A 27,953-nucleotide genomic window follows, 5' to 3' on the forward strand; every position below is an offset into this window, starting at 1 on the left:
TATCCTTTGTCTGTTTAGTCAGCCAGCTTCTCTGGAGTTCTAAAGTCTGTAACACATCCCAACCGTCTTTCTGCATCTTCTTAATTAACGACTGTCGGTTTGTCATATAAGAATATGTGAGGGAGCCCGAAGGTCCCCTCTTAACTTCCTCACCTGACATCGCCGCTGCTTCACCGATCGTTCCTTCGTGTCTGGAGATCTGTTCCTTAGAGAGCCCCCCTATTCTTTCCTTCCGAGAATACCCGAGCTTCTTGTCGCACTCTATGCCAGCGTTCTCAGAGGTCCGGGTTTGTCTTTCTCTCAAAACTGCCCGGACGTGTAACGCTTGCTTGTTGGACGGGGTTTCTACCCCTCCCCGGTGTCTGTTTACCTGATCAGGGTCCTACAACACCGACACTAATAATCTCCTAGTTCACTTAGCAACATGATATAATGCAGAAAAATGTTAACCGTACTCGACTAGTATCACGACTTTAGAACACCTTGGAGTCTCGGCACCTACTTCATGGTCCTGGCCTTCGCGTGGGGCATTTGCCCTCTTAACAACCGGCCTGAGGCTAGGTGTCTGAGACAAGTGTCCTCCTGGTCTGAGGTTTTTCTTAGTTACTATTACACAAATACAAATACACAAATACAAAGACACAAATACAAATCAAGTAGTGTCTCTTACCCACTCAGTCTGTGTCCCAGATTCGTTTTGGTGCCGCTTCGCCATTCAGTCGCCTTGTCGAGTGTCTCTGATTTATGGGCGGTCAAAAATCTGACTACTCACCCTGGTCACTGATTCGAACGACTGTTCAGCTCCGTGGCACCCTGCTCGCAGCGCCAATTTGTTGTAGGAAAAATGATTCCTCGGAAACTAGACTTTGAGTAAGAGAGACAACTTTATTAAATGACAGAGCTCTGGGAGAAGAGTCTGCAACCACGCGGTCTGCGAGAGCACCTTCTCCCCGATTGTAGTACGTGCCGAGCTTATATACAATTCCAAGAAGTTGGTTTTAGATCATTTACATTCATCCAATCAATTCGTTTATTAGCGCATATCGTTATTTTCCTCCAGTCAGGAGTTTACACACTTGTGTTGCCAATTCTGCCTCTTCAGGTCTTCGTTCCATCTTGTTCCCCGGCGGAATGTGATTAGTTCGATAATAGGATACAAGTGATTAGTTCGATGATAGGATACCAGTGAACCTTGTTAGTCCTCAGTGATCCAATTAGTCCCAGTCAGGACACGAGACGAACTTTGTTCCAGCCATGCGTAAGTGTGGCATGTCTCACTGTGCAGTGATTCAATTAGTCCCAGTCAGCAAAATCTTGTCCAGCAAAATTTTATTCTAACATACTCAGAGGCCCAGGGAGCGAGCTCAGCGCTTTAGCGACCAGGCATTGGTGGGTCTGGTTGGCACTGTTGAACGGCGACGGGCAGTGCTCTTTCCAGAGAGTGGCAGGAGGCCTTTGCCCCGCGAGTTTACAAGAGTCTGGAGTGAGGTAGCCCAGCATGTGTCATCATGGAGCCTGGTGCAGAGGACACATACACAGTGTCGTAAAAAGTTCAACAACCTCACTCGGGTGGTCAGGGTGAGTACCTGCTTTTCAATACCTCTACATCCCACCATCTCAGCCCCACTCTGTGCACAGGCAGTGTAAATACCCAACACTCATCCAACAACTATGGCCATCTAATAAAAGCCACATGCACATCCCACACTTTGCACACATTAATGGCTATTCAACTATGATAGGCGCATCTGCCAAACACTTGGCTGCACTCACTCACACGCTGTCCTTTTCCTTGCATGCCAAGCTTTCACATAACCACCGAGAACAACAGCAGACAGGAGGAGGACAGGCGGAGCTGCACCCCCTCACAGGAGTGGAGGAGAGAGTCCACAGACTCATTGCGAGCAGGTAGTAGGCGCTGTGGCCATTGGAGAGGTCGACCCCCTTGGGGACAGCAATGGTATGTTAATCAGCTTTCTCTCCTCTCTCATACCACTTCCCCCTCACAACACCAGCCTTTTACACTTTCAATCTAACTAACTGTCTCCAGTCCTTGCTCCCTTCCTGCCCCCTGCCCTCGCGTTACAGCCACTCTTGTACCTTCCTGCTTTCAGATAGTGAACCACAAGCTGAGCAGCCTGTCCCTCAAACTGCCAGTGGCAGCAACGTGCCAGAGGAGGAGGAAGACACTGGGGCCACGCGTTCCCTGGAGGGGAGCAGGGGGGTTGTATCTGATGTGGGTGAAGCTCTGGGACCCAGCGGGCTGCAGCAACGCCATGGGGGAAGGGAAGCTTGGGGGCCATCTCCCCGGAGGGTGAGTACGCGCACGAGTTCTGCTGCACAGGACTCAGATGAGGACCTCGATATAGCGGCCATGAATACTCAGGTGATGAGCATGCATACTGAGCTCATGGGTGCAATGGCAAGGGTGCCCGCCAGCATGGATGCACTGGCTAGGAGCATGAAGGAGTCCGCCGCCAGCACAGCTGTCATTTGTGCGCAAACCCTTGAACCCATCCTTGCCTCGTTGCAGAGGATGGTTGAATTGCAGGGAGACCGTGGGGACCCAGAGCCCATGCCGCGTGTAATGGGTGAGGCGGCAGCATCTATTGCAGCACAAGCCGAAGCAACGCAATGGCTTAGTGCTGCAATTGAGTCATTGGTTGGTGCCATCCAATCTCACACTGCTCTCGTGCTGTTTCAGATTGATGTCATGCAAGCACTGACTGCTGCCATCTTTGCTGGGTCGCCCACTGTCCACCGGGGATCTCACGGTACCACAGCAGGCCAGCAATCTGTGCTCGAGCAGATTGTTCCGGATGCTGAGGTACTGCCCCAGGGGAGTGGCAGTGTGTCGGTCAAGCAGGAAGGTGCTGTCCTCTCTCAGGATGGTTGGAAGAGGTCTGGGACACCTGTCTGGCGCAGGATGAATGCATTGTGGCTGCTGCAAGGATAGCGGGCACTGACAGCGAGGATTCAGAGTGGAAGCCCTTGCGGTTGCGGAACACCTCTGCATTGTGATAAGGTGCCCGCAATGCCACATGCATGCAGTCAATGGCGCCCTGAACCATGGGGAAGCCTGCTATCCTAGCGAAGCCACATGCGCGTTCACGCTGTTCGTCTTGGGTCATGGGGAATGAGATGTACTGTGGCGACACGCCACCATTGGACATAATCCGCTCACGGCGGCACGGACAGTTTACGCAGGCGCACTGCCGGCAGCAGCCGCCCTCAGCCATGGGCCCTTTCCTCCGGCAACTTGTTTCCCGCAGGGACAGGCTGCCAGGAGCACTTCCTGTCTGGGGAGTATTTAAGTGGTTGCGCGGGCTTTTTAACTTCACTTGTTTTGCCATGATGTAAATTAAAGCAGTTGTGTTCCATCAACTCTGGTCTCTGGTCTCGACTCCCACGTTTGCCGCGGTATCTCAACACTGGTGACCCCGACGCTCAGGACGAATCCTAAGCATGGCGGATACAAACGCAGTCACGGTTAAACTACCGGACTTTTGGGAGAACCTGGCCGAGGCCTGGTTCATTCAAGCCGAGTCCAGATTCCGGCTGAGAAGCATTACATTCGACGCCACGAAGTACGACTACCTCGTCGCCTCTCTCACCTGCGCCACAGTCCCCAAGGTTTGGGCAGCGCTGCAGGATCCACCAGAGGAAGGCAAGTACGAACATCTGAAGGCCGTGCTCCTTAAAAAATTTCAGGCGTCCTCCTACCAGTGCAACTGCCAACTCCTCAACCTCCCAGGCCTTGGTGACGCTTCACCATCAGACCTGCTTTCCCACATGCTGTCCCTCTCGGACGACAAAAAACCCGGCGCCCTCTTTCGCACGCTTTTCATTCGGCAGCTCCCCGCCAGCATCCGCCCGCTCATTATGGAGTCTGGCTCCATGGACCTGAACGAGATAGCCGAAAAGGCCGACCGGCTGCTCTCCGTGCAGACCACCCGCGACGTCGCACCCGACCTCACGGCAACGACCACGCGGTCCCCCCGGCCCACTAGGCCCGACCGCCCTTCCACTCCGGGTCACTGCTACTACCATACCCGTTTTGGCACTAGGGCCCAACGCTGCACGCCGCCGTGCACTTTCAAACCCCCCCCCCGCACCGGCCCCCACGATGGCCGCGGGGCAAAAGGGGCCCCTACTGTACGTCACCGACGACAGCACCAACCGCCGATTTTTGTGCGACACAGGAGCCCAGCACAGCATCACCCCCGCCTCCGCCCTCGAAATCCAATGCGGCACACGGGGTATCACGCTGGCCGCAGCCAATGGCTCTGACATCCGCACATACGGCACCCGCATGGTCATGCTCGACCTCGCAGGCCGCCGCTACCGCTGGGAGTTTCTCACAGCCAAGGTCCTCTGCCCACTCATCGGCGCCGACTTCCTATGCGCCCACGGCCTCCTTGTCAACATTCCGAGGCCCCGCCTCCGCCCTCGAAATCCAATGCGGCACACGGGGTATCACGCTGGCCGCAGCCAATGGCTCTGACATCCGCACATACGGCACCCGCATGGTCATGCTCGACCTCGCAGGCCGCCGCTACCGCTGGGAGTTTCTCACAGCCAAGGTCCTCTGCCCACTCATCGGCGCCGACTTCCTATGCGCCCACGGCCTCCTTGTCAACATTCCGAGGCACCGCCTCGTCGACATCAACACTATGGCCCCCATCCCTGGCGCATTCACCCCGGCCCGTTCGGCCGGCCTGACGACCTACTGCCTCGCCAGAGCCACGGACGACTACTCGGCACTACTAGCCGAGTTTCCCGCCCTCACTAACCCGACCTTTTCGGCCAAAGCCGCCAAACACGGTGTGGAGCACTATATCCCCACCACCGGCCCCCCGGTCTCTGCCACGCCCGCAGACTCGACCCGGCCAAGCTGGAAATCGCGCGGGCCGAGTTCACCACCATGGAGCAACTCGGCATCATCCGCCGCTCCAGCAGCCCTTGGGCCTTGCCCCTCCACATCGCCCCCAAGCCCGGCGGAGGCTTGCGCCCCTGCGGGGACTACCGCCGCCTCACCGACGCCACCACCCCTGACCGATACCCGGTGCCGCACATCCAGGACTTCTCGGCCCGACTGGCCGGTCGAACCGTCTTCTCCAAGGTCGACCTGGTGCGCGGTTACCACCAAGTCCCCGTACACCCCGCGGACATCCCCAAAACGGCCATCATCACCCCATTCGGCCTGTTCGAGTTCCTGAGGATGCCTTTCGGCCTCAAGAATGCAGCCCAGGCTTTCCAGCGCCTTATGGACTCAGTCCTCCGGGACCTGAACTTCCTATTCGTCTATTTAGATGACATTCTCATGGCCAGCTCCTCCAAACAGGAACACCTCGAACACCTTCGCATCCTGTTCGGGCGCCTAGCCCAACACGGGCTCATCCTCAGCACGGCGAAGTGCCAATTCGGCCTAGCCGAGATCGACTTTCTCGGCCACCATATCACCCCTGCTGGGGCCGTCCCCCTGCCCAACAAGGTGCAGGCCGTCCAGCAATTCCCCCGCCCCAAAACCATCAAGGACCTCCAGGAGTTCCTCGGGATGGTGAACTTCTACAACAGGTTCATCCCCAGAGCTGCAGCCCTCATGAAGCCCCTATACGACTCCCTCCGAGGGCCGATGCCCGGGTTGCGCTCACCACCGACGCCTCCGACCATGCGATCGGAGCTGTGTTCGAGCAGTGGGTCAATGGCGCGTGGCAGACACTTGCCTTCTACAGCCGCCAACTGCGCCCCCCGGAGGTCAAATACTCTACTTTCGACCGCGAGCTCCTCGCGCTCCACCCGTTGGTCCGCCATTTCAAGTTCCTCCTGGAGGGCCGCCCCTTTACCGCGTACGTGGACCACAAGCCGCTCACATATGCGATGGCCAAGAACACCGACCCCTGGTTCGCTAGGCAGCAACGCCAGCTCACGGCCGTGTCCGAGTTTACTACGGACATCCAGCACGTCTCCGGTAGAGACAACGTTGTCGCCGACTGCCTTTCCCGTCCCGCCATCTGCGCGAATCACCTAGCGGTCAACTACGCGCAACTAGCAGCGGCCCAGCTCACGGACCCAGACCTCCTCTCGGCGGCTACCAGCCTGCCAGGGCTACGCCTAGCCAAGGTCGCGCACGGGCCCGAAGCCACGGCAGTCACTTGCGACATCTCACTCGGCCAACCCAGGCCGGTTGTCCCTGCAACCTGGCGCCGCCGCATCTTCGACACGCTCCACTGGCTCTTCCATCCGGGTTCCCGCGCATCCATCAAACTCCTCTCCCAGCGCTTCGGCTGGCGCGGCCTCAGCAAAGATGTTCGGACTTGGGCCAACTCCTGCCTCGCCTGCCAACGGGCTAAGGTGCAGCGGCACACAAAAGCACCCCTGGGAGACTTCGAGGTACCCAGTCGCCGCTTCGACCATGTGCACGTCGACATCGTCGGTCCTCTGCCGCCATCGCAAGGCCAAACTTATCTCCTCACGATGGTCGACCGCTACACACGCTGGCCTGAGGCAGTCCTGCTGACCTCCACCACCACAGCCAACATCGCCAGGGCGTTCGTTAACACCTGGGTCGCGAGGTTCGGCGTACCGGCTGACATAACCTCCGACAGAGGCGCCCAGTTCACCTCCGAACTCTGGACGGCCACAGCACGCAACCTCGGGGTGACGCTCCACCGAACCACGGCGTACCACCCGCAGGCCAACGGGCTGTGTGAACGCTTCCACAGGTCACTCAAGGCCTCACTCCGCGCCAGCCTGCAGGACAGTACCTGGACTGACCGCCTACCGTGGGTGCTACTAGGCCTACGCACCGCGGTCAAGGAAGACCTCCAGTCCTCAGCAGCGGAGTTAGTCTACGGACAACCACTGCGCGTACCAGGCAAATTCCTCCCGGAGGCTACCACGCCTTGGTCGGCCGAACAGCAGCGGCTCAACTCTTTCTCTTCCGCTCAACAGTTCGCCCCACTTCCGGTTAACCGACATGGTGAACACGCACCTCACGTCCCGCCAAACTTACAGCAGGCACGCTTCATCTTCGTGCGACACGACGCACACCGCGGACCACTGCGACCCCCGTACGACGGACCGTACGAGGTACTACAAACCGGGGACAAGGTCTTCAAGCTGCGACTCGGCGACAGGGTCAAAACGGTCTCCATCGACCGACTCAAACCAGCACACACAGAACCAGGGGAACAGGTCCCCGTGGCCCGACCTCCAACTCGAGGCCGTCCCGCCAGCAAGCCAGCACAGCCGGCGGTGAACCGCCCGGCCCCACCAACTAGACCGGCGGCCACTCAGAGCCGCTCCGGCAGAACCATTAGACCACCGTCACGACTCGTCCACTCCTCCTAAGCGGATTCTGGGGGGAGCTCTGTGGCGACACGCCACCATTGGACATAATCCGCTCACAGCGGCACGGACAGTTTACGCAGGCGCACTGCCGGCAGCAGCCGCCCCCAGCCGTGGGCCCTTTCCTCCGGCAACTTGTTTCCCGCAGGGACAGGCTGCCGGGAGCACTTCCTGTCTGGGGAGTATTTAAGTGGTTGCGCGGGCTTTTTAACTTCACTTGTTTTGCCATGATGTAAATTAAAGCAGTTGTGTTCCATCAACTCTGGTCTCGACTCCCACGTTTGCCGCGGTATCTCAACAGTACTCCCTTTTCCTTTTGTAGAGAGCATTTGTGACCTCCCGGATGCAGCAATGGCGAACTGGGAGATATTCGCTCTGTCCTGTTATAGGCAGAGACTGATATTCAGTTCCACTGCCAGTCAATGCAACTGAATATCGGGCGCTGCCTACAATGGGCGGCTGAGCCAATATCGCCAGTTTTGTGCGGGCCGCTCGAGACGAATTTCTAGGCCAGCGTCCTTCGCCCCCATTTCAGCCTGGGATGGAGCGGGAATCACGCCAGCACTCACTGCAACATTAACGCTGAACTCCGACCAGAAAAGGGACACCACCGCCCCGAGGGGAGAGCCACTCTCTCCCTCCCTGCAATGTTGCCGCTCCCGCCTGGCGCCGCCCCCTGTAGAGAACACCCCGCCCACTTAGCTGATTGACGGGAGGGTCGAGCGCGCGATTCGGTGGGTCGAATGACTGACACACGCCGCCGCCAATGGGCTTGCGGTGTTGAAGGGGGGCGGGGCTTTACACGGTGGGGTAACAATGTAGCGAGCGTGCGCGGAACATGGATACATCAGCGCCGGGAGTAGCGGAGCGCCGCAGGAGGCGAGTGAGGAGCTCCAGCCGCAGCCCCCACTCACCCTCACCGCCCAGACAGTGCCCTCGAGTGCAATGACCGCTGCCCGTCCCCGGGCTGTGGGATCAGGCCGTGCCTTGGCCTCAGATCTGTGCTGCGGCCTGGAGAACCTGCCAGTGCCAGTGATCAATGGAGTGGATGATGAGTGTTTGCCTCCCATGCAGGTACAGCCGCATTTCTTACAGGAGCCCAGGCCTTTCGCACATGTACAGTATAACTGCAGGGTCGCACGGAATAACTATCCAACTTAAAACTAGTGAGACCCACCTGTACAGAGATCAGGTTGGGTTTGTAATACCTGTGCTGTGTCTTAACACAAAATATAGATAGTTTCACTTCCACCCCAATTATGACCTTTTTCATAAATGCCAATTAAAGTTCGCAAATTTTATGTTCTTCTGAAGTTTGAACCTCCTCGGCAAAAACAATCAGTAGAGGTAGTAATCAAACTGCTCAGTGCTGTGGTCAGACACCTTGAACACTACGTCCAGTTCTGGTTGCCAAGGGCTGGAAGCAGTGCAAAGGAGCCACCAGGGTGATTGAACATACAAAATTGATGGGCATGAAAAGCCCAGCTGGTCCATCAAGCCTGCCCCGCTCCATGATGGTGGGAGCATTGTGACTAGACAATGACACTAGAGGGAGTGCTGCACTGTTGGAGGTGCCGTCTTTCGGATGAGATGTTAAACCGAGGCCCTGTCTGCTTTCTCAGGTGGACGTAAAAGATCCCATGGCACTATTTTGAAGAAGAGCAGTGGAGTTATCCCTAGTGTCCTGGCCAATATTTATCCCTCAATCAACTAACAAAAAACAGTTTTATGTGGTCATTATCACATTGCTGTTAGTGGGATCTTGCTGTGCACAATTTGGCAGCTGCGTTTCCCACATTACAACAGTGACTACACTCCAAAAGTACTTCATTGAGTGTAAAGCGCTTTGAGACGTCTGGTGGCCATGAAAGGCGCTATATAAATGCAAGTCTTTCTTTTCTTTAGACATTTCCCACCAACCGCCCCCCCCCCCCCCCCCCCCGCCATGTAATCTCCTGGGAGAGGCAAAACACCGTGGCCAATAAGGGAAAAAAATACTCTGGAAAATTCCTCTCTGACCCTCTCAGGCAATTGAAACCAGTTCAGGACCAAGTGTGATTCCCCAGTCTGAGGTTGGAGTTAATGAGGAAAGACTGGAGAGCCTTGGGTATAAACTTCAACTTCAGTGGGAGCACAAAACGGGCGTTAGCGGACCAGCCGCCTGTGACATGCGCGGCTGTGACACGCGCCGCCCGATTCCGTTAACGGAAAGGGAAGGCAGGCATCAGATCCGCTACCTCCTGTTTTATGCTCCCACCGAAGTTGAATTTCACCCTCCTTGGGCTTTTTCACCCTAGAAAGGCGGGCATTGCGAGGTGATCTTACAGAGGTGGATAAGACTCTAGCGAATGGAAACGGCAAATTCGGAATATTACTTGAAATTATTGCGGGATTAGGACAAGGGGACACAGGTTTCAATTAGTAAAAGGGGAATTTAGGACTGATCTTGAAGTTCCTCACACAAAGAGTGAGCAACACAAAGAGTAAACTCCCAGATAGAGCAGTGGGGGCAGATAGCCTCCAATCATCTGACAAGCAATTGGATGGGCTAAGAGGGGGGATGCCAGGCTCTCTCTGGATGGATGAATTAAGATGGGCCGAATTGCCTTCCTCATCTATAATTACCTTATGAGCAATTTGCCTCACTCTGGTTAAGGGCCCTGTGTTGCCCTAATTAACCGCGAGCTTTCTTTATCGGGTGGACATACAGCAATGTGATAATGAACAGATTTTGTGATGTTAGTTGAGGGATAAATATTGGCCATGACACCTCACCTGCTCTTCTTCAAAATAGTGCCATGGGATCTTTTGGGCTGGATTTTGCCGGGTCCCACCCGCACGGTGTGGGGGGACACGGTAGACGATGGGAAATCCAGAAGGTCTGATCCCTGTCCCCAGGGAGGGGTGGGCTCCTGGTGGGCTGGGAAGAAGCACTCCTGCTCCCCGCCCACAAGGATTGCTTCCCTGAGGCTGTGGCCGCCTCATTGCAGCCACTGGGAACCGCGAGCCCCGGGATCCCCAGCCACCTGCAGTAAAACCTGCAATGCAGGTTAAAGTAGAGGCTTCAGGCCTCACTATCATATGTAAATTGCCAACCCGCCTCTTGGCAGCAGGTTGGTAGCCCGCCCGCCCCCCCCCCCCCGTCCCGCCTGAGTGATCGGTGAAAGTGGGTGGGTTGGAGGCAGGGATCACATTTTTTCAACTTTCATTACCTCCCCTCACGCCACCAACCTACCCGTCCTTACCTCTGAAAATTCTGGCCTTTACGTCCACCTGAGAGAGCAGACGGGGCCTCAGTTTAATGTCCGAAAGACAGCACCTCCGACAGTGCTGCACTCCCTCAGTACTCCACTGGAGTGTTAGCCTGGATTATGTGATTCAGAGGTGAGAGTGCTACCACTGAGCAATGGCTGACACCTGGATCTGTGTGTTGCATCTGTGAAACACACTGCAGCTTAATATATAAAAGTAGAGCTGCTGAGGTACTCGTTTTTACCCCCGTTGTCGGTACATTTTTCAGTGACACTGGGTGCGTTGAGTACGGTGATGGACAGCAGGCTCCTGCGATCAAATGATGCGATTTGGACCAAAGTGCTATTGCATCACACGATCTGTACTGCAGTGGCACTGTACAGGGTTTTCTTTTGATGCATGTTGCAGGGACCCAGTGTACAATCTGTTTCAAGAAAAGAAGTAAAACGGGGATAGAGGAGCAAGTGAGTCCGGATCAGCTAATGGGATGGGTGGAACTAAAAAAGAAAGGCAAGAATGGTTGGTTGACCATTGTTAGGTGTGCTCAAGAGAGGGCAACTGAGTCAGGGCCAAGCTTAACTGTACTGATCTGTGAGAGTACTTTCCTCAGGAGAGAATGATATTGACGGGATTTAAGTGAATAAAGGGTCACAGATTAGAATCGTAGAACCATACGGCACAGAAGGAGTCCATTTGGCCTGTTGTGCCTGTGCCGGCTCTTTGAAAGAGCGACCCAATTAGTCCCACTCCCCCGCTCTTTTCCCATAGCCCTGCAAATTTTTCCTTTTCATGTATGTATCCAAGTCCCTTTTTAAAGTCACTATTGAATTTGCTTCCACCACCCTTTCAGGCAGTGCATTCCAGATCATAACAACTCGCTGCGTAAAAAAATTATCTTCTGCCAAGTATCTTAAATCTGTGTCCTCTGGTTACCAAACCTCATGCCAGTGGAAACAGTTTCTCCCTATCTATATCAAAACCCCCTCATAATTTTGAACATCTCTATTAAATCTCCCTTTAACCTTCTCTGCTTTAAGGAGAACAATTCCAGCTTCTCTAGTCCCTCCAGATAACTGAAGTCCCCCATCACTGGTACCATTCTAGTAAATCTCCTCTGCACCAATGTTCCCTCTAATTTTCTTTTCATGCGTGTTCCCTTTAACCTCATCAACCTTTCCAAGGCCTTTGCATCCTTGTGGTTACTGTTGCAAACAGTCCTGGCAAAGATGCATGAAAAAAGGACCGGCAACTAAGGCTCATTAGAGTACAGGAAACTTTCGTTTATCCGGAGGTTAAATGTCTGGAAAGCTCTATCTACCGGCAAAATTCAGGAGTCGGTTCAGATTTTTTTTCTTTTCGTTGCTTCTTTTCTCCAGTCCTGGCTCTGCAAGCGTCTCTGTAGCTAAGCAACAGCTTCAGCTAGACGCTTGCAAGCTGCGCCGACTGTTTTGAAGCTGTTGCTAAACAACAGGGTTTGTTGCTAAGCAACAGGGTTTGTTGCTTCACACGGAGCTCAGAGCTCCGTGTGTTTTAACATTAGCGCTGGTTTCTACGGCAGTTTTGATCTAACGGCACCAGCTCGGTCCCGTCGGTGCCAGATACCAGAAAGTTTCCTGTAACATCGATAACATATTAAAAAAAAAACTATTCTAAGGGATAGCAAAAAAGAGTAACAACCTAATAACTGAGTTGATAAGAACCAAGCAATGTGGATTTAGAAGGAAAGATTCTGCCTGAAAGATCTCATTTGATGTTCGAGGTGATGTAGAACTTCCTATGATCTAATGTATCAGGTCTTTCAGAAAGCTTTTGGCAAAGTTCCACATGAAAGATTCCGAACCAAATCAAAAGCCACAGGAATCCAGAGTGGAACATAAGGGACTGGATAAGAACTTGGTTAAATATGGGAATCAGTGAATATTGGTGAGAGAGGTAATGTCCGACTGGAGGGGGAGATGTTTGTGGAGCAGTGTCCCACTGGGCTCTGTACCTGGACTCCTGTTGTCTCTAATCTACATTAATGAGCTGGATATCGAAAACAAATCTGAGCTTGCAAAATTGGCTGATGACATTAAAGTAGAGAGACAGGGGATGCGGCTGAAGAACGATGGAAGAATTTACATTGTCTAAATTGCGTACCCAAATGGCAAATTAAATTTAACAATGAAAAATGTAAAGAATTGCAGATTGGGCAAAAAATGTACATCGGAAGCATACAGTGAACGGAACTAAATTAATCTGGGAAGACATAGAAATTGATGTGGAAGTGATGAAAGACTGATCACTCTCGATGTCTAAGCAATGTGGCAAAGCAATTCAAAAAAGCAAATTATATGCTGGAGTCAGAGCAGTAGTGTACAAGCCTACAGTGGTTCTGCTGAGGTTTTATAATGCAATGCTCGGACCACATTTGGGGAATACAATTCTGGTCACTGTGCCCCAACAAACTTTGACAAGCATTGGAGAAGACTAATCCCAAGTGTAAAAGGGATGAACAATGAGGAAAGATTCGACAATCAACAGTTTAGAAAAAAAGTGTTCATAGTTAGACATCCTTGATGTATATAAAAATAGGGATTGTCCTATGAGGAGAGATTGAGGAGACTAGGCCTACATTCTCTAAAGTTTAGAAGAATGGGAGGTGATCTCATCGAAACATAAAAACCTTAAGAGGCTTGACAGGGTAGATGCTGGCAGGATGTTTCCCCTGGCTGGGGAGTCTAGAACTAGGGGTCACAGTCTCAGAATAAGGGGTCGGCCATTTAGGACTGAGACTCAAATTGTTGTGAATCTTTGGAATTCTCTACCCCAGAGGACTGTGGATGCTCAGTTGTTGAGTGCAGGATATAAAAATGATAGTGGATTTAAAAATCCACAGCTGTATATTGCCTTAAATGACATCAAAGTGTTAGTGTTACAAATTAAACACATTCAGATTTTTGGATACTAAGGGAATTAAGGGATATGGGGACAGTGCGGGAAGGTGGAGTTGAGGTAGAAGATCAGCCACGATCTTATTGAATGGTGGAGCAGGCTCGAGAGGCCGTATGATCTACTCCTGCTCCTAATTCTTATGTTCTTATGCTTCAGATCTCACTGCGTATGAGCCAGCTTACCATAATAGTGACAGGAAGAAACAAGGGTGGCCAAGAGGGAGAAATAGTTGTGAGGGCAATAGTAACTTTTGAGGGAAGCGGAAAGGAGGTGCAGAGCAGTCTTTTCTGCTGACCTATGGACAACCATGGGACGTGGGGAAGGGACTGATTGATAGTGCAGAGGGTCCTGCAAGGCTGTACAGAAAGAATGAGAAATGCGAAGGGGAGTCTTCACTTGGCATCCCTAATGAGATCATTACATTTCTTTCTGTACTGTAGCCAGACCCTGGAGAAAATGCAGCTCACTATCGCATGCCGGAAGATTTTAAAACAATACTCAGACAAGTCCAGTTGGAGTTAGGCCCTAAGCTCTCTAAACCTCTCCGCCTCGCTCTCCTCCTTTAAGATGCTCCTTAAAACCTACCTCTTTGACCAACCTGTCCTAATATCTCTTTATGTGACTCGGTGTTAATGAGGTAAACCTAGACTGCTGCTTCAAATTATACCAGAAAATTAGGACCACAGGACATAAATTTAAATTAGCAGAAAGTAAATTTGGGATTATCTGCCGGCTGGGAGGTGGAGGCAAAATCTTTAGGGAAGTTCAAAATAGAGTTGGAGGTTATCATGGCAGACTTAGGATATTAGAAGAATGAGTTTCAATAGGCCAAGTGGCCTTTTCTGCACCTTGACTTTTAATATGAATGCAGGATATAAAAATGATAGTGGATTTAAAAATCCACAGCTGTATATTGCCTTAAATGACATCAAAGTGTTAGTGTTACAAATTAAACACATTCAGATAGACCCCATAATGCATTTTCATGCTTGAAAATCATCATGGGAGGGGGCTTTTTAAAAATTCATTCCTGGGATGTGGGCGTCGCTGGCAATGCCGACATTTATTGCCCATCTCATTGCTCTTGAGAAGGTGGTGGTAAGCCGCCTTCTTGAACCGCTACAGTCTGTGAGGTGAAGGTACTCACCGTGCTGTTAGGGAGGGTGTTCCAGGATTTTGACCCAGCGACGATGAAGGATCAGCGATATACTTCCAAGTCAGGATGGTGTGTGACTTGGAGGGGAACTTGGAGGTGATGGTGCTCCCATGCGCCTGTTGCCCTTGTACTTTTTGGTGGTAGACATTGTGGGTTCGGGAAGGTCATTGATGAAGCAGCTGAAGATGGTTGGGCCTAGGACACTGCCCTGAGGAACTCCTGCAGCAGTGTTTTGGGGCTGAGATGATTGGCCTCCAACAACCACCACCATCTTCCTTTGTGCTAGGGATGACCCCAGCCAGTAGAGAGTTTTCCCCCCGATTCCCATTGACTTCAGTATTACTGGGGCTCCTTGATGCCACACTCGGTCAAATGCTGCCTTGATGTCAAAGGCAGTCACTCTCACATCACCTCTGGAATTCAGCTCCTTTGTCCATGTTTGGACGAAGGCTGTAATGAGGTTGGGAGCCGAGTGGTCTTGGCGGAACCCAAAGTGGACCTCAGTGAGCAGGTGCCTCTTGATAGCACTGTTGCTGACACCTTCCATCACTTTGCTGATGTAGGATAATGGGGCGGTAATTGGCCGGATTGGATTTGTCCTGCTTTTTGTGGACAGGGCATACCTGGGCAGTTTTCCACATTGTCTGGTGGATGCCAGTGTTGTAGCTGTACTGGAACAGGTTGGCTAGAGGCGCAGCTGTTTTTTTTTATTCGTTCATGGCGTCGCTGGCAAGGCCAGCATTTATTGCCCATCCCTAATTGCCCTTGAGTGGCTTGCTAGGCCATTTCAGAGAGCAGTTAAGAGTCAACCACTTTGCTGTGGGTTTGGAGTCACATATAGGCCAGACCAGGTAAGGACAGCAGACTTCCTTCCCTAAAGGGGCATTAGTGAACCAGATGGGTTTTTACAACAATCCGATAGTTTCATGGTTACCATTACTGATACTAGCTTTTTATTCCAGATTTATTTAATTAACTGAATTTAAATTCCCCAGCTGCCATGTTGGGATTGGAACTCACGTTTCTGGATTATTAGTCCAGGCCTCTGGATTACTAGTCCAGTAACATAACCACTATGCTACTTCTGGAGCACAAGTCTTCAGCACTACAGCCGGGATGTTGTCAGGGCCCATAGCCTTTGCTGTATTCAGTGCGCTCAGCCGTTTCTTGATATCACGTGGAGTGAATTGAATTGGCTGAAGACTGGCTTCTGTGATGGTGGGGACCTCAGGAGGAGGCCGAGATGGATCATCCACTCGGCACTTCTGGCTGAAGACGGTTGCAAGCGCTTCAGTCTTTTGCACACATGTGCTGGGCTCCACCATCATTGAGAATGGGGATGTTCATGGAGCCTCCTCCTCCCGTTAGTTGTTTAATTGTCCACCACCATTCACAACTGAATGTGGCAGGACTGCAGAGCTTTGATCTGATCCGTTAGTTGTGGGATTGCATAGCTCTGTCTATAGCATGCTGCTTCCACTGTTTCGCATGCATGTAGTCCTGTGTTGTAGTTTCACCAGGTTGGCACCTCATTGTTAGGTACATCCGGTGCTGCTCCTGGCATGCTCTTCTACACCAGGGTTGGTTCTCTGGCTTGATGGTAATGGTAGAGTGAGGGATATGCCGGGCTGTAAAGTTACAGATTGTGGTGGAGTACAATTCTGCTGCTGCTGATGGCCCACAGCGCCTCATGGACGCCCAGTTTTGAGCTGTTAGATCTGTTCTGAATCCATCCCATTTTGTACAATGGTAGCGTCACACAACACAATGGAGGGTGTCCTCAGTGTGAAGACAGGACTTAGCCTCCACAAGGACTGTGCGGTGGTCAGTTTCACCAATACTGTCACGGACAGATGCATCTGCGACAGGTAGATTGGTAAGGACGAGGTTTAGGAAGGATGTGAAGGCCCTTGAGAGGGTGCAGAGGAGATTTACTAGAATGGTTCTGGGGATGCGGGTACTTAGCTACAAGGACAGGTTGGAGAAGCTGAATTTGTTTTCATTGGAGCAAAGTTGGTTGAGGGGTGATTTGATAGAGGTGTACAAGATTATGATGGGTTTGGATAGGCTAGATGGGGAAAGGCTGTTCCCACTAGTTGATGGTACAAGGACTAGGGGACACAGATTTAAGGTTTTGGGCAAGAGATACAGGGGGGATGTGAGGGAAAACTTTTTTATGCAACGAGTGGTGAGGACCTGGAACTCGCTGCCGACGGAAGTGGTGGAAGCAGAGACACTCAATCTTTTCAAGGGGAGACTAGATAGGCACTTGAGGGAAATAAACTTGCAGGGCTACGGGGATAGAGCGGGGAATGGGACTGACTGGATTGGTCTATAGAGAGCTGGCACGGACTCGATGGGCCGAATGGCCTCCTTCTGTGCCGTTATGACTCTTAAGTAGGTTTTTCCCTCGTGTTGTTTCTCTCACCATCTGCCGCAGGCCCAGTCTGGCAGCTATGTCCATCAGGACTTGGTTGTAGTGGTGCTACTGAGCTACTATTGGTGATGGACATTGATGTCCCCCATCCAGAGTACATTCTGTGCCCTTGCTACCCTCTGCTTCTTCCAAGTGATTTCAACATGGAGGAGTACTGATTCATCAGCAGGAGGTTTCCTTGCCCATGCTTGACCTGAAGCCAAGAGACTTCATGGGGTCCGGAGTCAATGTTGAGGACTCCCAGGGCCACTCCCTCCGACTGAATACCACTGTGCCACCGCCCCTGGTGGGTCTGTCCTGCCGGTGGGACAGGACATACCCAGGAATGGTGATGGAGGAGTCTGGGACGTTGGCTGAAAGGTATGATTCTGTGAATATGACTGTCAGGCTGTTGCTTGACTAGTCTGTGGGACAGTTCCCCCAATTTTGGCACAAGTCCCCAGACGTTAGTGAGGAGGACTTTGCAGGGTCGACTAGGCCGGATGTGCCTTTGCCGTGTCCGAATCCGGTGTCTAGGTCGTAGCCGGGTGGTCCGTCCAGCTTTATTCTCATTGTTTTTCCTAGTGGTTTGGTACAACTGAATGGATTGCTAGGCCATTTCAGAGGGAAGTTAAGAGTCAACCACATTGCTGTTGGTCTGGAGTCATGTATAGGCCAGACCGGGTAAGGACATCAGTGAACCAGATGGGTTTTTATGACCATCCAATAGTTTCATGGTTACCATTACTGATACTAGCTTTTTATTCCAGATTTATTTAATTAACTGAATTTAAATTCCACAGCTGCAGTGCTGGGATTTGAGCTCATGTCTCTGGATCATTAACATAACCATTATGCTACGTCCCCCTATTGGAGCCCCTGTGTCTGCCTTGTTCTAGTACTTTGTTCATTTATAGGTTCTGTGCTCTGTTATCTGCAGCAACATCTCCCCCTTCAGTTTTACCGTTATGTTTTGTCCTGCTAACTGGGGCTATTTCAATGTCCATGTTTCCTCTGGCCTAAAATAGCTCAATTGTAGGATTTGTAAGTAACCAAGAAATAACTGGGGGTTTGATCAGTTGAAGAACACTGAAGAAGTGAGATTAGATCAGTGTGGATGTAGGGACCATTTGGTTTTGCTAATCGATCTTGCTGCTGGCAGGGGCCATGAGAAGAGGATGCCCTGTAAACGATTCACAGAAAACCGCAGAATGAGTAGCAGAAGACAGGAGATGGAGGACTTGAATAAATAGGGATTGTTGCAAAGGCATGCTTAGTAAAACAACTGATTATGTCACTAGAGGTAATCCTACCTGAGCAGGAGTAGAAGGGGAATTAGGACATGGTTGAATGGGTGGGGTTTGAGGAGATATTTGAAGGTGGGAGCGATGAAGCAAGATGGAGGGATTTGGGGAGAGGATTCTAGAGTGTGGAAGCAAGATGGTTGACGGCTCTGCCACCAATGGTAGGACAGAGGGAGGGGGAAACGCACAGTAGACCAGAGTTGGAAGAGCAGAGGGTGCAAGCAGAGGCACAGTGCTGGCGGAGGAGGGAGGAGGGAGGCCGTGGATGGACTGGTGCATAAGGATAAGGATTTTGAAGTTGATCCACTAGAGCACAATGAGCCAGTGAAGGTTGGCAAGGATCGGGGTGGTAGGTGTGTGGGACAGGGTGTGGGCCGCGGCAGTTTGGAGGAGTTGGAGTTTGTGTTGGGTGGCGCTCTGGTGGCCAAGCAAGGAGAGTATTGGAGAAGTTGAGCGTGGAGATGAGAAATCATGAATGAAGATTTCAGCGGCATTGGGGGTGAGTTAGGGGCAGAGACAGGCAATGTTTCAGAGGTCTTTTGACAACGGGCCGTATGTGGGATTTAGAGGGACGAGCAGGAGAGTGAGGGTGCACACCCTCGGGCTGAGCTTCTGTAGGTATCCAGAACAAGGATATAATTGAAGGATCGGCTCGGAGTTGCTGGGAGATGGTGTGGCCCATGCTGCAGAGAGGGCGAGGGAGGATAACGAGCTGCGGTCACAGCCACAAAGAAGGTCATCAGTGACTTTGACCAGGGAGGTCTCAATGCTGTGGGTGGGGTGGAAAGTAGACGGAAGGGATTTGAACTGGGAGACAACAGCAAAATACTGCGGATGCTGGAAATCTGAAATAACAACAGAAAATGCTGGAAACACTGAGCAGGTCAGGCAGCATCCGTGGAGAGAGAAACAGAGTTAACGTTTCCGGTCTGGGACCCTTCATCAGACCTGAAACGTTAACTCTGTTTCTCTCTCCACGGATGCTGCCTGACCTGCCGAGTGTTGCCAACATCTTCTGTTATTTTGAACTGGGAGAGGTGGGCATGGAGTGAGATGGTGATGAAATGTTCCCGAACCCTGGAGCGATAGGGGAGGTTGGAAATGAAGCAATAGTTGGAGAAATCAAAGGAAGGAATTTTAAGAATTATAGCAGTTTTCAAACCGTGCCAGGGGAAAGGGAATAATTGACAATTTTGGCAACATCTCCCCACAAATTCTTAAACTCCAAGCACTCCATTAAAGATTGCATTTGTGTAGCAAATTAATGTCTGTAAATATATATTTTTCACGTTTGTCGGGCATAGCTACACGCTTTCTAATATAATTTGATATTTTGCTCTGCTACTGCAGTATATGTTCTGGTAAAACTTGGGGTCCTGTTTGTGAAGGGCTCTGTTATCAATGTGGGCTGTGCAATGTTTCAATGTAATACAGGTTTCAGTCACAGGGTGGTGCCAAACTTCATGTCCAGTAGTTTTTACCAAGCTCCTAATGACATTGATTTACCAGAACTTTTGACCTTTGGCGGGTTAACATGTGTCTTAAAGGAGAAGGTAAGCACATGACAGATTACTTCAATACAAAGCATCCTCCCCAGCCATGTAATATGAACAATGCTGAAGACTTCGATAATACAGATTTAATAATATTCTGCCTCTAACTGGAGCCCTGCCAGTTCGGAACGCTCCATACAGCGGGAGATGCTCAGCTAACATCAACTATGGGAGTGCCAGTGCGTGGCTCTGTGGGACATCCCATGGATCAGCAACCATTCCTTAACCTGGATGCCAATTGGGAAGTGCCTCAGAAGGAAACATTTGGTACTGCTGGGTACTCAGGATGGATATTAGCAAAGAGGAGACTGGAAGCTGAAGGAAGGTGGAAAACTATGGTAGCATTTACCTGGGGAGAGCGAGGAAAGTCTGGAAGAAACTGCATGAAGTATGTTGAGCTTCATTTAGCAACAGGGAGAAAGAAAAATTTATAATGCTCAGAATGTTGTATTATATAGAACGCATCTGAATCGTGACAGCAAAAGTAGTTCTTAGCGACCCTACCACTTTGTGTGTGTGTGTCTGTGGGGGTGTGTGTGTGGATGTGTGTCTCTCTGTGGGTGTGTGTGTGTGTGTGTGTGTCTGTGGGTGTGTGTGTGTGTCTCTCTCTGTGGGTGTGTCTGTGTGTGTGTGTAGGTGTCTATGTGTGTGTGTCTGTGTGTGGGGGTCTGTGTGTGTGTCTGTGTGTATGTGTGTGGGTGTCTGTGTGTGTCTCTGTGGGTCTGTGTGTGTGGATGTGTGTGGGTGTCTGTGTGTGTGTCTGGGTGTGCCTCTGTGGGTGTGTGTGTCTGTGGGTGTGTGTGTGTGTGTCTCTCTGTGGGTGTGTCTGTGGGTGTGTGTGTGTGTAGGTGTCTATGTGTGTGTGTCTGTGTGTATGTGTGTGGGGATGTGTGTGGGTGTCTGTGTGTGTGTATGTGTGTGGGTGTCTGTGTGTGTGTATGTGTGTGGGTGTCTGTGTCTCTCTGTGGGTGTCTGTGGGTCTGTGTCTGTGTGTGTGGGTGTCTGTATGTGTGTGGGTGTCTGTGTCTCTGTGGGTGTCTGTGTGTGTGTCTGTGTGTATGTGTGTGGGTGTCTGTGTGTCTCTCTGTGGGTGTCTGTGGGTCTGTGTGTGTGTCTGTGTGTGTGTGTGTGGGTGTCTGTGTGTGTCTGGGTGTGCCTCTGTGGGTGTGTGTGTGTGTCTCTGTGGGTGTGTGTGTCTCTGGGTGTCTGTGTGGGTGTGTCTCTGTGTCTATCTGTTTATGTGTGTGTGTGTGTGTGTCTGTTTGTCTGTCTGTGTGTGTGTATACATGTCAAAAGTCTTGGAACATTTTTAAGCTCACTCGTGAGAAGATTGCATGTATTGGAAGCAAAATAACAGCAGATGGCGCTGTACACTAAGAAAACTGCCTTCAAGAACGGAAAGAACTCGCATTTCTGAAGTACCTTATCACATCTCCCCGGACATCCCACAGGGACTCAATACCATCAATTTATTTGAAGTGCTGTCACTGTTATGTGAACAAACGTGACATGAATTTAGCACGCAGCACAGACAGCAATGAGATAAATGACCATTTAGTCTGTTTTTGGTGATGTGGGTTGGGGCAGGAATGTTGGAGCAGGGCATTCTCCCGGAGTGCTGGGAGAACTCCCTGTCACAATGGGATCTTTTAGATCCCACTGAATAAACAGATGGGCTACTGGTTTAACATCCCATCTGAAGGGCAGCACCTCTGACATAGGGTTCTCAACCTCTCGGAATGGGCGGGAGTCTCCCGGAATGGGCGGGAGTCTCCCGGAATGGGCGGGAGTCTCCCGGAATGGGCGGTTGGTCTCCCGGAATGGGCGGGAGTCTCCCGGAATGGGCGGTTGGTCTCCCGGAATGGGCGGTTGGTCTCCCGGATTGGGCGGTTGGTCTCCCGGAATGGGCGGGAGTCTCCCGGAATGGGCGGTTGGTCTCCCGGAATGGGCGGCAGACTCCCGGAATGGGCGGTTGGTCTCCCGGAATGGGCGGGAGTCTCCCGGAATGGGCGGGAGTCTCCCGGAATGGGCGGTTGGTCTCCCGGAATGGGCGGGAGACTCCCGGAATGGGCGGTTGGTCTCCCGAGCGCTGTTGCTGGCGACTCGCGCGAAACGATCCCTGTTTGCGCACGTGCAGCACCCTGGCTTTCATGGCTTGCAGCCAATCAGCGCTGTCCGGGCCCTGTTGACCTCCCGCTATTCTGAATGCACTGCTCCATTGCCGGGCATGAGGATGGTGGCATCGGGGCCAACGGAAATCGCCTGGAAACTCCCCGAGTTCCGAGACAGCAACTGGGGGGGGGGGGGGCGGGTGGCAGGGAGAGAAACACAAACTGGGGGAGGGAGAGAGAGAAACGCAAACTGGGGGAGGGAGAGAGAGAGAGAGAGCAACACAAACTGGGGGAGGGAGAGAGAGAAACGCAAACTGGGGGAGTAAGAGAGAGAGAGGGAGCAACACAAACTGGGGGAGGGAGAGAGAGAGAGGGAGCAACACAAACTGGGGGAGGGAGAGAGAGAGAGGGAGCAACACAAACTGGGGGAGGGAGAGAGAGAGCAACACAAACTGGGGGAGAGAGAGAGAGAGCGCAACACAAACTGGGGGAGAGAGAGAGAGCAACACAAACTGGGGGAGAGAGAGCAACGCAAACTGGGGGAGGGAGAGAGAGAGCAACGCAAACTGGGGGAGGGAGAGAGAGAGCAACACAAACTGGGGGAGAGAGAGAGAGCAACACAAACTGGGGGAGAGAGAGAGAGCAACACAAACGGGGAGGGAGAGAGAGAAACGCAAACTGGGGGAGGGAGAGAGAGAGCAACACAAACTGGGGGAGAGAGAGAGAGCAACACAAACTGGGGAGGGAGAGAGAGAGCAACACAAACTGGGGGAGGGAGAGAGAGCAACACAAACTGGGGGGAGAGAGAGGGAGAGAGAGCAACACAAACTGGGGGGGAGAGAGAGAGAGCAACACAAACTGGGGGGAGAGAGAGGGAGAGAGAGCAACACAAACGGGGAGAGAGAGAGAGCAACACAAACTGGGGGAGGGACAGAGAGAGCAACACAAACTGGGGGGGAGAGAGAGAGAGCAACACAAACGGGGAGAGAGAGAGAGCAACACAAACTGGGGGAGGGAGAGAGAGCAACACAAACTGGGGGAGGGAGAGAGAGCAACACAAACTGGAGGAGAGAGAGAGAGCAACACAAACTGGGGGAGAGAGAGAGAGAGCAACACAAACTGGGGAGAGAGAGAGAGCAACACAAACTGGGGAGAGAGGGAGCAACACAAACTGGGGGAGAGAGGGAGCAACACAAACTGGGGGAGAGAGAGCAACACAAACTGGGGGAGAGAGAGAGCAACACAAACTGGGGAGAGACAGAGAGAGCAACACAAACTGGGGGAGAGAGAGCAACACAAACTGGGGGAGGGAGAGAGAGAGCAACACAAACTGGGGGAGAGAGCAACACAAACTGGGGAGAGAGAGAGCGCAACACAAACTGGGGGAGAGAGAGAGAGAGCAGCACAAACTGGGGGAGGGAGAGAGAGCAACACAAACTGGGGGAGAGAGAGAGCAACACAAACTGGGGGAGAGAGCAACACAAACTGGGGGAGGGAGAGAGAGCAACACAAACTGGGGGAGAGAGAGAGAGAGCAACACAAACTGGGGGAGAGAGAGCAACACAAACTGGGGGAGGGAGAGAGAGAGAGCAACACAAACTGGGGGAGGGAGAGAGAGAGAGCAACACAAACTGGGGGAGGGAGAGAGAGCAACACAAACTGGGGGAGGGAGAGAGAGCAACACAAACTGGGGGAGAGAGAGAGAACAACACAAACTGGGGGAGAGAGAGAGAGAGCAACACAAACTGGGGGAGGGAGAGAGAGCAACACAAACTGGGAGAGAGAGCAACACAAACTGGGGGAGAGAGAGAGAGCAACACAAACTGGGGGAGGGAGAGAGCAACACAAACTGGGGGAGAGAGAGAGAGCAACACAAACTGGGGGGGAGAGAGAGAGCAACACAAACTGGGGGAGAGAGAGAGGGAGCAACACAAACTGGGGGAGAGAGAGAGAGCAACACAAACTGGGGGAGAGAGAGAGAGCAACACAAACTGGGGGAGAGAGAGAGAGCAACACAAACTGGGGAGGGAGAGAGAGCAACACAAACTGGGGGAGAGAGAGAGAGCAACACAAACTGGGGGAGAGAGAGAGCAACACAAACGGGGAGGGAGAGAGAGAGCAACACAAACTGGGGGAGGGAGAGAGAGAGCAACACAAACGGGGAGAGAGAGAGAGAGCAACACAAACTGGGGGAGGGAGAGAGAGAGCAACACAAACTGGGGGAGAGAGAGAGAGCAACACAAACTGGGGGAGAGAGAGAGAGCAACACAAACTGGGGGAGGGAGAGAGAGAGAGCAACAGAAACTGGGGGAGGGAGAGAGAGCAACACAAACTGGGGGAGAGAGAGAGAGCAACACAAACTGGGGGAGAGAGAGAGCAGCACAAACTGGGGGAGGGAGAGAGAGAGAGCAACACAAACTGGGGGAGGGAGAGAGAGAGCAACACAAACTGGGGAGAGAGAGAGAGCAACACAAACTGGGGGAGAGAGAGAGAGCAACACAAACTGGGGGAGAGAGAGCAACACAAACTGGGGGAGGGAGAGAGAGCAACACAAATTGGGGGCGAGAGAGAGAGAGCAACACAAACTGGGGGAGAGAGAGAGCAACACAAACTGGGGGGGGAGAGAGAGAGAGCAACACAAACTGGGGGAGAAGAGAGCAACACAACTGGGGGAGAGAGAGAGAGCAACACAAACTGGGGGCGAGAGAGAGAGAGCAACACAAACTGGGGGAGGGAGAGAGAGCAACACAAAGGGGGAGAGAGAGAGAGAGAGAGAGCAACACAAACGGGGGGAGAGAGAGAGCAACACAAACGGGGGGAGAGAGAGAGAGAAACACAAACTGGGGGAGAGAGAGAGAGCAACACAAACTGGGGAGAGAGAGAGCGCAACACAAACTGGGGGAGAGAGAGAGAGCAACACAAACTGGGGGAGGGAGAGAGAGCAACACAAACTGGGGGAGAGAGAGAGCAACACAAACTGGGGGAGAGAGCAACACAAACTGGGGGAGGGAGAGAGAGCAACACAAACTGGGGAGAGAGAGAGCAACACAAACTGGGGGAGAGAGAGAGAGAGAGAGCAACACAAACTGGGGGAGAGAGAGAGAGAGCAACACAAACTGGGGGGGAGAGAGAGAGAGAGCAACACAAACTGGGGGAGGGAGAGAGAGCAACACAAACTGGGGGAGGGAGAGAGAGCAACACAAACTGGAGGAGAGAGAGAGAGAGCAACACAAACTGGGGGAGAGAGAGAGAGAGAGCAACACAAACTGGGGAGAGAGAGAGAGCAACACAAACTGGGGAGAGAGGGAGCAACACAAACTGGGGGAGAGAGAGAGCAACACAAACTGGGGGAGAGAGAGAGCAACACAAACTGGGGGAGGGAGAGAGCAACACAAACTGGGGGAGGGAGAGAGAGAGAGCAACAGAAACTGGGGGAGGGAGAGAGCAACACAAACTGGGGGAGAGAGAGAGCAGCACAAACTGGGGGAGGGAGAGAGAGAGAGCAACACAAACTGGGGGAGGGAGAGAGAGAGCAACACAAACTGGGGAGAGAGAGAGAGCAACACAAACTGGGGGAGAGAGAGAGAGCAACAAACTGGGGGAGAGAGAGAGCAACAAACTGGGGGAGAGAGAGAGCAACACAAACTGGGGGAGGGAGAGAGAGCAACACAAATTGGGGGCGAGAGAGAGAGAGCAACACAAACTGGGGGAGAGAGAGAGCAACACAAACGGGGGGGAGAGAGAGAGAGCAACACAAACTGGGGGAGAAGAGAGCAACACAACTGGGGGAGAGAGAGAGCAACACAAACTGGGGAGAGAGAGAGAGAGCAACACAAACTGGGGGAGAGAGAGAGCAACACAAACTGGGGAGAGAGAGAGAGCGCAACACAAACTGGGGGAGAGAGAGCAACACAAACTGGGGGAGGGAGAGAGAGCAACACAAACTGGGGGAGAGAGAGAGAGCAACACAAACTGGGGGGGAGAGAGAGAAACAAACTGGGGGAGAGATAGAGAGAGCAACACAAACTGGGGGAGGGAGAGAGAGCAACACAAACTGGGGGAGGGAGAGAGCAACACAAACGGGGAGAGAGAGAGAGAGAGCAACACAAACTGGGGGAGAGAGAGAGAGAGCAACACAAACTGGGGGAGGGAGAGAGAGAGCAACACAAACTGGGGGAGAGAGAGAGAGAGCAACACAAACTGGGGGAGAGAGAGAGAACAACACAAACTGGGGGAGAGAGAGAGAGAGCAACACAAACTGGGGGAGGGAGAGAGAGCAACACAAACTGGGAGAGAGAGCAACACAAACTGGGGGAGAGAGAGAGAGCAACACAAACTGGGGGAGGGAGAGAGAGCAACACAAACTGGAGGAGAGAGAGAGAGCAACACAAACTGGGGGAGAGAGAGAGAGAGCAACACAAACTGGGGAGAGAGAGAGAGCAACACAAACTGGGGAGAGAGGGAGCAACACAAACTGGGGGAGAGAGGGAGCAACACAAACTGGGGGAGAGAGAGCAACACAAACTGGGGGAGAGAGAGAGCAACACAAACTGGGGAGAGACAGAGAGAGCAACACAAACTGGGGGAGAGAGAGCAACACAAACTGGGGGAGGGAGAGAGAGAGCAACACAAACTGGGGGAGAGAGCAACACAAACTGGGGAGAGAGAGAGCGCAACACAAACTGGGGGAGAGAGAGAGAGAGCAGCACAAACTGGGGGAGGGAGAGAGAGCAACACAAACTGGGGGAGAGAGAGAGCAACACAAACTGGGGGAGAGAGCAACACAAACTGGGGGAGGGAGAGAGAGCAACACAAACTGGGGGAGAGAGAGAGAGAGCAACACAAACTGGGGGAGAGAGAGCAACACAAACTGGGGGAGGGAGAGAGAGAGAGCAACACAAACTGGGGGAGGGAGAGAGAGAGAGCAACACAAACTGGGGGAGGGAGAGAGAGCAACACAAACTGGGGGAGGGAGAGAGAGCAACACAAACTGGGGGAGAGAGAGAGAACAACACAAACTGGGGGAGAGAGAGAGAGAGCAACACAAACTGGGGGAGGGAGAGAGAGCAACACAAACTGGGAGAGAGAGCAACACAAACTGGGGGAGAGAGAGAGAGCAACACAAACTGGGGGAGGGAGAGAGCAACACAAACTGGGGGAGAGAGAGAGAGCAACACAAACTGGGGGGGAGAGAGAGAGCAACACAAACTGGGGGAGAGAGAGAGGGAGCAACACAAACTGGGGGAGAGAGAGAGAGCAACACAAACTGGGGGAGAGAGAGAGAGCAACACAAACTGGGGGAGAGAGAGAGAGCAACACAAACTGGGGAGGGAGAGAGAGCAACACAAACTGGGGGAGAGAGAGAGAGCAACACAAACTGGGGGAGAGAGAGAGCAACACAAACGGGGAGGGAGAGAGAGAGCAACACAAACTGGGGGAGGGAGAGAGAGAGCAACACAAACGGGGAGAGAGAGAGAGAGCAACACAAACTGGGGGAGGGAGAGAGAGAGCAACACAAACTGGGGGAGAGAGAGAGAGCAACACAAACTGGGGGAGAGAGAGAGAGCAACACAAACTGGGGGAGGGAGAGAGAGAGAGCAACAGAAACTGGGGGAGGGAGAGAGAGCAACACAAACTGGGGGAGAGAGAGAGAGCAACACAAACTGGGGGAGAGAGAGCAGCACAAACTGGGGGAGGGAGAGAGAGAGAGCAACACAAACTGGGGGAGGGAGAGAGAGAGCAACACAAACTGGGGAGAGAGAGAGAGCAACACAAACTGGGGGAGAGAGAGAGAGCAACACAAACTGGGGGAGAGAGAGCAACACAAACTGGGGGAGGGAGAGAGAGCAACACAAATTGGGGGCGAGAGAGAGAGAG

General features: G+C 52.4%; 1 protein-coding gene across 1 annotated transcript in view; it reads left to right on the top strand.

Moving 5' to 3' along the window:
• Positions 1-8,146: 8,146 nt before the first annotated feature.
• Positions 8,147-27,953, top strand: part of setmar (SET domain and mariner transposase fusion gene) — a 42,808-nt gene continuing 23,001 nt past the window's right edge. The window contains exon 1 of the mRNA XM_086001358.1: positions 8,147-8,424. Coding sequence (XP_085857484.1) covers positions 8,296-8,424 — 129 coding nt within the window. The 5' untranslated portion in view covers positions 8,147-8,295. The remainder of the gene's footprint in view (positions 8,425-27,953) is intronic.

This window comes from Somniosus microcephalus, chromosome 11, assembly GCF_052327205.1.
Source record: "Somniosus microcephalus isolate GS21.2 chromosome 11, FLI_Smic_1.0, whole genome shotgun sequence".
NCBI lineage: Eukaryota > Metazoa > Chordata > Chondrichthyes > Squaliformes > Somniosidae > Somniosus > Somniosus microcephalus.